General features: G+C 43.9%; 1 protein-coding gene across 1 annotated transcript in view; it reads right to left on the bottom strand.

Annotated features, from left to right (window-relative positions):
* The window catches only part of NF1 (neurofibromin 1), a 157,358-nt gene that overhangs the window by 133,250 nt on the left and 11,959 nt on the right, over positions 1-12,149 (bottom strand). The window contains exons 6-7 of the mRNA XM_068124291.2: positions 5,962-6,029; positions 5,780-5,855 (exon numbers count right to left, since the gene is read on the bottom strand). Coding sequence (XP_067980392.2) covers positions 5,780-5,855; positions 5,962-6,029 — 144 coding nt within the window. The remainder of the gene's footprint in view (positions 1-5,779; positions 5,856-5,961; positions 6,030-12,149) is intronic.

Genomic DNA, 12,149 nt, shown 5'->3' with positions numbered 1-12,149 from the left:
TCAAAAGCCCGTTTATCGGGCTGCATTATAAAGCACAACCAGAAACCGAAACCGAAAGCCACGCCTCTCAAGTGTGGCGTGCTTTGGTGGTCACGTGATCAACAGGTGTAGCTGATTATACCCGCACGCGCGGCACGCTTTGGTGGTCACGTGACCAGCCACTCTTGCACCGCGGATCCCCGCCGGTGACGTCACCGGCTGGAGCAAGGAGATTCTGATGCTGGTCTCGCTTGGGGGACCCATGGGTCGCTACAGTATCTTCAATGGTGAGTACCCATTAGAATTTTATATGTTGTTAAAATTACGTATGTTTAAGAGTGTAAAAAGTGTTTAAGAGTATAAGAAGTGTTTATAAGAGTATGGGAAAGGTTAATAAGAGTGTGGGAAAGGTTAATAAGAGTGTGGGGAGGGTCATAAAGCTTTAAAATATATATAAATAATAAAATAAAAATATGGTCGCTACTTCGCGGATTTTCGTCTATCGCGGGGGGTTCTGGAACGTAACCCCCGCGATAAACGAGGGATCACTGTATATATATATATATATATATATATATATATATATATATATATATATATATATAGATATATAGTTGCGGTTTTGAGAACCCACACTTGTTGTAAATATCACATCATTAAAGGTTAACGGTAGCACCCCATAGATAGGCCACAAGCAACACGTAGGTCACCATAGGACATCAGTTATTTCTTAGTATGTGTTAGATGAGGCCATTTTCCAATAGTTGAATCTGCGTTGTGTCAATCAAATAAGAAGTAGGCCCTTTCGTCCATTTTGCCAGCCTCCCCTTCCAAGCGACGCCATTAAGCGCGCCCTCCAGGCTGTGCCCCATGGCCTTTCCAATTTGGTGCGCTCCTTGGCCAGCAGCAGCAGCCTTAGCTGCCCGTAAGCTCGCTCAACGCCGCCATAAGCCACGAGGTGAGGCCCGGAAAAAGGGGGCGGAGCGCCAGGGAGAAGGTGTGGCCACATCACCCAGCCGTCAGGGCGGGGCCGGTAAGACCTAACCAGCCAACCAGGGCTGAAGTGACATCGCCTGACAGGCGTGGCTTTTGGGCTCGGAGAGCGATCGCTGGCTGGATTATAAAAGCGAGCGCACAAAGCCCTTTTGGAGGACCGTAAGGAAGCGCGCTTGGACTCGAGGACTAATGCGCTTGATCGTGGTTGAAAGGACTTACTGGGAGAGCGCACATTTAACAGAACTGTCCAGGACTGCTGCGATTTGGAGGACTGTGCGAAGGTCGGCCTTAGGACGGTGCGGAGAGGACAGGACTTGCACAATTGGCGCTTGCATACAGGACATTGGAGAGGGGGCGTTTGGCGCGGGTCGTGCAAATATTACGTACGCCGCCAGGATACCACCCTTCCCCCCGTGATATAATTGTCTATTCGCGTTCCACTGTGAAGAGCTGCCTGCCGGGTTTTTCATCGCCTGGACCGGAGCCGGACTGGAGCCTGGACGCGCTGGTGACCTTCCAACCTGTTCATCTGCAACCCCCGTGTGAGTGTCTGTGTGTGTGTGTGTGAGACGGGCCCGTTTGTCCAGGGAGTAAGTTAAGCCTGTAATTAAGACTGCCCTGTGTGCTTTTCCTTCCTCTTTCTTTCATGTACATTTCTTTCATTTCCTCTTCTCCTTCTTGTACATTTGTAATAAATTGCTTTGTTCTTCCTATTTTCTTGGTTTCCTCTCCATCCGATCGCATCAGTCTTTTCTCCAATTGGGTAAGCGTGGCACAATCGCAACCGCTATAATCGGGTCTAGTCATTTGTTAACAGCTCGGATCGCGGATTGCTATCCGCTCGGCATTTTCCATCCATATCCGTGATTTGAGCGGGAGTTATTCCCTCGTTTCCGGTCGGCGTTAGTAATTAGGTAGTAGCGAACCCCTAGGCCTAACAAACCCTACCTAACGCCGCGCCGGGAAGGACGCTATAACTTCCAGGACTCGCGTCGGCCAGATAAAACGACAAGGGGATTGATCCCCCCTTGATAAGGGGAGAGCCGACGTCGGAGATCCGTAACAATATATATATATATATCTATCTATAATTCCAGTAATCTCTGTGTGTTTGTTTGTCTGTGACCGCTGTTTCTCGACAACCACGGGTCCGATATACTTTAAACTTGCCAGGTATATTGCTGGGGACCCGAGGATGTGCCTTTTCAAGGTTTCATATTAATCGGACAAGTAGTTACCGAGCTATGTCCAAAAAACGATTCAACCAATCAGAGAGCAGCGAGCTATCACGTGTGCCGAACGTGCCGAACAGACTCTGCCTCGGACGGCACATTTGAGAGCGTATTCATTTATTTCACGTTGGCAAACTATGTTGGCGTTAAACTATGTTTTAAAACTAATTAAAACTAATTTGCGATTCATCGTAACTGCGATATGCGACCTTCCGGACAGTCAAATGAGGACGTCACTTCCGGACTTACGGACTCGCAAGCCGTTCGCTTTCCGTTCACGCAAGCCGTTCGCTGGACCAAACCATTTCATGTAAATAGAGGGGGGGGATATAATTTTAGATATATATATAGTACGGGCATGCCCTAGTATATATAATACACAATAATAAAAGGCAGTGTCCGTCCATCCATCTGTCCATCGGTCCCCTCCATAACTCCAAAACCATAAAACCTAGCGGCCCCAAACTTGGCATGCATACACCTGGACCTCCAACAGATCAGATTGCAAGGATGACAAGCGTTACGCCTAGGTTCCCCGTCGGTGAAGTGATGTGAGTTGACAAAGTGGAAGACGCAAGGCGGCCATCTTGGGTTTTGACGTGGCGACTCAATTTTCAATAGCGTTCTCCCTTATGCGTAGATACAACCACACACCAGATCAGAAGTTAGTAGTTCGTTAATTTTTCAAGATATTTTGCTCACAAGGTTCAGACATATATATGGTGGTGGCCATCTTGGATTTTGACGTGGCGACCCAATTTTCAATAGCGTTCTTCCTTATGCCAAGATACACCCACACACCAGATTAGAAGTTGGTACTTCGCTTATTTTTCAAGATATTCCGCTCACAAGGTTCAGACATACATGGTGGTGGCCAGCTTGGATTTTGACATGGCGACCTAATTTTCAATAGGCTTCTTCCATATGCCTAGTTGCACCCACACACCAAATTAGAATTCGGTTGTTCGCTTACGCACGCACGCACGTCCACATGCACGGACGTACGCATGCACGGACGCACACACGGACGGAGGGGAAAACCATAGTCCCTCTTCCGCTCCGCGGTGTGACTGAGGGCAAAAACTGGGTGTTTGGGTGTGTTATAACATCCTTTTTGAAGATGATTAACGAGGTGCTCATAAGAAAAAAACCCGATGTGGTGGTTTACCAATATGGCGGCCCGCCATCTTGGTCAACCCACTGCACCTCTCTGGGTTCTTAAGCCGCCATTTTGTTTCGGCCTACTCAAACGTGCCTTGCCTTGGAAACACGTTCGATTATTATCATTACATAATTGAAGCATATCATCAAAATCTGGATTCGGATATGAGGATTGGATGCTGTAGACTAAATAATGTCCAAATCTGGAGTGAAATCTGATCCAAATTTACCATATCTAGCGATTGGTGAACGCTATTCAGGCTGCTTTTGCAAGCCATGGCGTTACAGTAGACAGAGCTCACCTTTTTGTGCAATATACTTTCATTGTATTAATGGGTCATTATATTAATGCACCTATAAAAATATACTGGTTAAAAAACAACAAATCAAACGTCGTGTTTGGAACTTAAATCAAATGTCTGCCATGGCGAACTAATTTTCATTGCAAATGTGAAGGCAACATTTGGTCTGCTCTCAGTGGTTTGTTCGCTGATTTGCTGCCTGCTCTCAGTGGTTTGCACATTTCACTGATTTACTGCTCGATTTTCACATTTATAGAAGACTATATTTAAAGGTAAATCTCTGGTTGCCGTTTTTGTGCACTTCATTTGTGCTGTCCACCCAGAAAACAAATTAACGCTTTTTAGCAGGCAGATCTGCTGCTAAGCTTAAGCCGCCATTTTGTTTCAGCCTATTCAAACATGCCTTGCCTTGGGAAACACTATTGATTTATCATTACATAATCGTGTTTGGAACTTAAATCAAACGTCCGCCATGTCGAACTAATTTCATTTCAAATGTGAAGTCGACATTTTGTCTGCTCTCAGTGGTTTGCACATTTCACTGATTTGATGCTTGATTTTCACATTTATAGAAGCCTATTTAAAGGTAAATCTTTGTGGTTGCCGTTTTTTGACCGTTTGGTTACCTTTGACCTTTTGACAAAATTATTAATTTGCCTTTTCCATATTTTCATCATAAAGCTTTGGTGAAAATGTGCACCTATAAAAAGAAATACACGTGTGTGTCCCCATATGAAAACACACGGGGACACACACGGACACACATACACACACACACACACACACAACACACACAACACACACAACATTCAAAGACTCCTTGGTGGACACGGCACACACAGCAATGGGAAGTTATGAGGGGTGGCAATTTGACATCTCGCCCCGAGCGTCATTTTTCCTCGATACGCCACTGCTCCACTGTACCTGCGATCTGTTTTTAAAATTCCCTTTAGATGATGGACCCAGATTGCGTATATCATATTCTCATGAGGAAACGACTCATTGTTACCCGGCAACGCCGGGTACTTTTGCTAGTATATATATATTCACAAAAGTTCACAAGTATTCACAAAAGTTTTGTTGTGAGAATATGGAATTTTTTAAAATAATTTTTTCAAAAGGACAAAGGTCAGTGTCAACTAAAATCATCAATTTTTAGACAATTAACTTGAAATTTCAATCATTTGAGCTTTGTCATCAAATTTTCAACAAAGCTTTATATTATTATTAGAAAATGGAAAAGCCAAATTAATAATTTGGTCAGGTCAAAGGTTAGCAACACAAAATCGTCAATTTGCATCCAATTGACCTGAAATTTTAAGAATTTGCATGTTGGGTCACTGAATTGGTTCACCAATTAAAAGCTAGAAACCAATTTTATTTTTTTCTGATCAAAAGGTCAAAGGTCAAGGTTGCATAAAATCACCAATTTCCATCCAATCGACCTTAAATTCAAAGAATTTGCATACTGTGCACTGAATTGGTTCACAAATCAAAAGATAGAAGCCAATTGTTTTTTAGATAAAAAGGTCACAGGTCAAGGCTGTATAAAATCATCAATTTTCACTCTGTTTTTTTAACTGTTTTCTTCATGTTTAGCATACGGAAGAAGAAAAAGATGTCTGAATACAAAGCAGATGTGGACAGGCTTTTCATTTTCAGATGCTTTGGAGTTCACTTTTAAATTGGTTTTCTCTGCAACTGCTTGAGCGATTGAGACGAGACTTTCAAAAGAGGAGCGCCTACCCAAGGAGAATCTTTAACAAAATTAGATGATGATTGGGTAGAAAATGCAGCTGCCATTCGATAAAAGTCTATTTTCTGCAGGCATGGCTTGCAGTGTGATTCACGTATCAGATATAAACTTGTACAAATTCCTGGCTTTACTCAGATCTACAAGGATCTAAGCCTACCACAAAAAGTCCTCAATTTCAACATTTCAGACAACCTGAGCTACAATAAAACGATGATATCAAACTTAATATTTACCAAGTGGCAGAGCGACATCAAGAGGTCTAAAGACACAGAAATTCTGCACAAGTGTTAATAAAATGAATGGAATATGACACAAGGAAAGGGTTGGGGTAAGAAGGGTTATAAAAGACATACCAGCAAGTTCAGGCTGAGGGCGCTGGTAAAGTTCTGAAAACTCTTCGGGATTGTTTTCCACCCAATTCCAAAAGGCCTGTAGATATTTAATAACAAGAAGGCGTTCTTTCAGTAACAATAACACATTCCAATTATTTCCCAATCAAGAATAATTTTTCACTTGGAACTCCAAGCTATGTTACCTTTTCTAAGCTGTTTATTATTGTCAGCTGGGCAATTTTCTTCAGAGATTTAATCTTGAGAACAATATCTGCAATGAACAAGCATTTACAACAAATAATGTGAAAAATCACAAAATACAGCATGAGGGCATCATTTCATAAACATGCCATTTATACTGTTGGCCATAAAGATGGAATAAAATATTTTTGACATTATTCCACAGTTTCTTTGGTATTTGACAGTCTACGTGTAAACAAAAGGGTAATTGAGTGATTACATAACGTTTCCCCATTACACAGGTGATATGATAACATTGAAAAAATGTGTATTACGTAATAATTTTTTTTGTTAGGGACTATAAAAGCCCATGCATGTGATATTCTGTCCCTTTCCCTGATTCAACACTGTGTTAAACGAGGCTGGTTTTTTTTCGAGTTCCTTGTACCGTTTGCAAGAAAAATTGGTATAGACGTTCCCTGGGCTATGCCTGGTCCAACGGAACCAGCAATACGCGAGAGAGTGGTAGCACTGCGGCAGGAGGGCTACAAACAGAGTGATATTGCAGATGTCGTCGGGATATCACAGAGTACAGTCTGTAAGATCCTGAAACGTCAACGTGAGGCGGGGAATGTGCGGCCGCGGAAACCTCCAGGACGTCCAAGATTAACCACGAGACGAGATGATCGCCAACTGTTGAATCTCTGCCGCAGAAACCGGAAAATGCCGACGAGTCGTCTTCGTCGCTTGTGGAGGAGACATCATGGGATCCACGTTTCCCGGTCAACCGTTAATCAGAGATTGCTCCAACATGGTTACCGAGCACGACGGTTGACTAAATGTCCACGCCTGGCTGTTCACCACAGAGTTGCTCGTCTTCGCTGGGCTAGGGAGCACAGAAGGCTTCATCCTGGACACTGGCGACATGTTGTCTTCACGGACGAGAGCCGCTACATCCTTGACCGTACAGATGGGAGACAACGAGTTCGTCGATTACCCGGGGAGAACTTTCATGATGACTGCATCCACGAGACGACTCAAGGTGGTGGCGGCTCAGTGATGATATGGGCCGGCATCCATTATGGAGGGAAAACGCCACTGGTGGTTCCGGACGGAAACGTCAACGCCGTCGTGTACCGGGATATCTTGGAGTACCACTGCCTTCCACATGCAAGACGAGTGTATGGACACAATTTCCGACTGCAGGACGACAATGCTAGACTGCACAGGGCCGCTGCAGTAAGGGAATTCCTTGAGGCAGAGGGCGTGGAGCAGTTGCCATGGCCAGCTTGCTCGCCGGATATGAACCCCATAGAGCATGCATGGGATGCCCTAGGCCGAGCCATCAACGACAGAGATGTTATTCTTCAAACTTTGCAGGAGTTGGCCGACGCTCTGAGGGAAGAATGGGATGCTATGCCTGTTGACGTCGTCAACAAGCTAGTGGACAGCATGCCACGACGTCTGCACGCCCTGATTCGTGCCAGGGGTGGACATACCCGCTATTAGAGACTGAGTAACAACAAGGACTCTACTGTGATGCAAATTGATCCATGAAATCACCCCAAAAATGTTATCTGGAAAACTGACAGAGATGAAAAAGAAGTGTCATGATCCTTAATTTACTGTCTATTGTCGTCATTGTCGTTTTACGCTCAAGACACCAACCGATTAGGACTGATAATTCATAAAAATCACTGTCAACTGTGCGTAAGAGACAGAATAATAAAGAAAAGTGGTTATATGCACCATAAATGCCAATGGTAATTTAGATTGAAATAATGATGCTATGAAAATTTGTTGAAAAAAAAATATTCCATCTTTATGGCCAACAGTGTATAATGCCATCCTTGTTAGAGCATTGTGTAGTACAATGTAATGGCACATCCCATATCTATGCCCCTGGCATTTTTCATGAGATACATTTTAAATATGAACAAAATGCATTTGTTCATCGTACAAGACTTTATTGAAGACGATATAAAAGACTTGAAAAAGTAAGGGAAAAAATATTCAACCCAAATGGGATTCAAACTCGCAATCCCCAGCTTGGGAGTCTGATGCTTTATCCATTAGGCCATTGAGCCAGCACGTTAGAATTGTTGTTGTTCGTTTGTTTTTTTGTATACAGAATCAAGGCTCGTGTAAAAGCTAACACATTACACACGAGAACAGGCACAGACCCATTAAACATACAAAAAATAAAGGAAGCGGAAGACCAGAGGGGGACAGAGACGAAAACAGACAAGCACAACAGTAGAGAACAGCGACGTCGGTAGATCTGTGGGAGAGGGCTGGTGGGGGAGGGGGGGGTTGGGGAAGGTATAAAACAAATTGACACAACTAGGAATTTCAGGAAAGAAGTTGGAGATTGAATGAGGTGGATTTGGGGCGTTTTAACGGGGGTAGAAAAGATCAAGGTTTTGGGTGGGGGAATATAAGAGATGGTGGTGAACAGCTGTTCTGAAGACCTGGAGGGGAGGAGTGGGATTTCAGAGAGTGTGGGAGTTTGTTCCAGAGGCGGGAGAAAAGAGGAATAAAGGAGTGAAGGTGAGCAGAGAGTGTTAATTTAGGCGGTTTCACCAGAAGAGGGTTGCTGACAGATCTTGTGTCCTGCAGGAATATTTGGGGGACAGAGCACAGACAGAGCAGGGGGAGCAAGGCCGGAGAGGAGTCGGTAGAAGACAAAGACCACCTACCTGCCTGCGGTGAGAGAGAAAAAGGCCCTCAGAATCGGCTTCATCGCTTCATGTTATATATTAAGTTCTCCTAAAATGTCATTAATTTATACTAAAAAAAAAAAGCCATGCGTTCATGCATTAGTCCAGGTTCCACCCATTGGCTGGACAGTTCCCCCAACTCCACCGAAAATTTACATACTCGGGCCGCCATTTTGGTGCTTCTTGCAATGTGAAGTCAAGGACATCTTACAAGCTGTGAAATTCACAATTGCCATGCCCCTCTCTACATCTTTTCCCTTTGGTGTAAAACTGCATTTTGAGCAACTGTTAAACTGATTTTGAGCTGGTAGGCCTTGGCGATCGAGACAGCAACTAATCTTTGAAGCTGTCGACAGCATCACCTACTCTGGCTGGACCATACACATCAAGTTCTCCTACAATGTCATGAATGTGTCTCTAAAATCTGACGTTGTATGAAATGACATTGTTGTTAACCAATTTCTCATTTAAATTAATGCAAATAACATTTAACGTGTCACATTACTTTGCACGAAAAACACTTAATGAGTCCATAAAGCATATTTTTGTACATTTACATTCAAAAACATCCCAATCATGAAAGAAAATACCTAACAAACAAAATAAATAAATAAAAGCATTATATAAATAAAAACCTAACTTGTAAAGTCAAGTACAGTACGCCTCGATAATGTTCGTGGATGTTGATTGTGGAGGCGGAGTGCGAGGAAAAATTGTGGGAGGGGCCTATTGTGAGGAGGAGGAGGTGGAGGAGGGTGGAGGTAGCGGAGGAGGAGTAGGAGTAGGAAGGAGTAGGGGGAAGAAGAAGGAGCAGAATCCACAAACCCAATGCCTCAATGTCATTGTCATCACTGGGTGATTCTTACTGGAATTGTTCGCTAGTGTTACGTGGTCCTCCCGGTAACTACCTGGTCTTGGTGACCCCCGGACCGTGGGAGGACCCCACCAGAAAGATATCTGATTTATACGCTTTCGTAGCGCAATCAATATGAAAGACACAATAATTCAAGTCAATAAGAAACCCCACACCAAGGATCCGGATTACTTAATAATATATTCTCCATCCATCATCAGCAATCAACAATCCATCAACAATCTTACTAAGATGGCCATCTCATAAATTCCCCCCCCCCCCCCTTTCCCCACTCATGACCCCTCAATGGTCACTGTCCCTCACAATGTCTCTGGGCCCCTCCAGACCAAGGTGAAGGTCGACTTCTCCGCACACGGGCGGTTGAACGAACCCCTGGCTGGCGTGTTCCAAACGTGCACGTCGCGTACCAGGAACAGCTGCTGCAGCGCACACCTCCTTGCAAAGCAAAGCGGGCAAAGCAAAGCGCGGCTTGCAAAGCGCGCGAGGCCCAAGGTGCGACCCGTACGCGTCCTTGTAGACGTTGAGGCGAACTGTGCCGGACGCTTGGTTCCGTGCACGAACCCACGGCCACTTGACGTGTAATCGGTAATTACCCCGCGCAGGTAACTCCTTTCGCCAGACGGGCTTTCAAACGCAGCGTCCCCCACGCTGCTCAATATCGACACCGCTCGCGTCGGAGCTGGGCGAGGAAGAAGAAGATCGCCGCTTCTCCCGGACCTCGTGTCTTTTTCTTCTTCCGGTTCACTATCCCGTTTCCGGTCTCCTGTTATCCGGAGCCTCTCTAACCCTTTAACCACAACAACCTTTAATAGAATAAACATTAATAAGCAATGACATGAATAATAACTCCTCTAAATCCGGGATCCGTAACACTAGCCTTTTTGTCCACATTAAAATAAGATGTTATAGAGATTTGCTTAGCTGCCTTTTTCTTTTCATGATCTTAAAGATAATCCGTATGGTCGTTAGTGGCAGGCAGAGAGATCTGGCAATGACCACTGCTCTCTCTCCACCCTTGATACGTCTCACAATGTCCTTCTTGGTCTCCAAATACACCGATTTCCTTTGCTTCTTGGCGGCAGGCTCATTGTTTTTAGGATTAGTAGCCGGCGAAGCCGGTGTTGTGAATGAACGCGTATGTATTATGTTGAAAAAACAGATTTTGCTGGATCCTTTGAGAATTCCAAGCTTTGACGCACCAAATCACTCAATGGAGGCCGCCATCTTGCGGATGCAGAAGTATGCATAAAATTTTGAGAAAAAGTTCAATAGGAGTTTGTTTCACCCGTCTTTTTTGGATTCACAATCTTATGCACCTCTAATTTGTAATTAAAATACTTTAAGACCAACCTCGTTCCCCGGGCCCGCACGGGCCCTGGTTATCCTCAACGAAAATCGTCACCAAACACCGGAACCAATGAGATTTGAGCATTTGAAAAAATATTTCAAAAACCAAATCACTCAATGGAGGCCGCCAACTTGCGGATGCGGAAGTATGCATAAAAAATTGCGAAAAAGTTCAATAGGACTTTGTTTCACCCGTCTTTGTTGATTCACCATCTTATGCACCTCTAATTTGTAATTAAAATACTTTAAGACCAACCTCGTTCCCCGGACCCTGGTTATCTTCAACGAAAATCGTCACCAAACACCGGAACCAATGAGATTCGAGCATTTGAAAAAGTATTTCAAAAAAGCTTTTTACCACATTTCGGAGGCTGAAAACGGCGTCAAATATTCCAAAATTGATGAAGAATTATTTTTTTAGAAATCTCGCGGCCGTAGAAGATAGTTTTTCACGGCCGGAAATATCCGAAGTTGAGAGGGAATTCACCGAATTAATCAAGAAGTAAATTTTATAAATTTTCATCTCATCCAGAATGCAAATGGTGTCATTTTGAACTAGGTACGGTACCTACAACACCTACCTACGACCAACTACCGAACTTACTTATGCCACAGTGATGGGTAAAATAGTGGCAAGAGGCTTTGGCTTCGCTGGCTCATTGCGGCTTTGCAGTCGGGTACTAGTACGACGTACAGTCACGTAAAAAAGTAAGTACACCCCATGTAAAGTTTTGACTTTTTCAACATATTTCAACATACAGCTATTTGATTTTCATTTCAACAATATTTATAGATAAAGGTGATATAATCTATCTATAATTCCAGTAATCTCTGTGTGTATGTATGTTTGTCTGTGACCGCTGTTTCTCGACAACCACGGGTACGATATACTTGAAACTTGCCAGGTATATTGCTGGGGACCCGAGGATGTGCCTTTTCAAGGTTTCATATTAATCGACAAGTAGTTACCGAGCTATGGCGATTTCTTTACCAAAAACTCCGCAAGCCGTTCGCTTTGGACCAAACCATTTCATGTAAATAGAGGGGGGGGATTGTCACCGTACTCGCAAGCCGTTCGCTTTGGACCAAACCATTTCATGTAAATAGAGGGGGGGGGATTGTCACCGTACTCGCAAGCCGTTCGCTTTGGCTTTGCGAATGGACCAAACCATTTCATGTAAATAGAGGGGGGGGATATAATTTTAGATATATATATAGTACGGGCATGCCCTAGTATAACAAATATCATGAAATATTGACATTTTGTTGT

The sequence above is a fragment of the Myxine glutinosa genome, chromosome 8 (assembly GCF_964187855.1).
Source record: "Myxine glutinosa chromosome 8, kmMyxGlut1.1, whole genome shotgun sequence".
In the NCBI taxonomy this organism is placed as follows: Eukaryota; Metazoa; Chordata; class Myxini; order Myxiniformes; family Myxinidae; genus Myxine; species Myxine glutinosa.
Note: the sequence above shows the minus strand (reverse complement) of the source record. Positions and strands in the feature narration are given on the sequence as shown.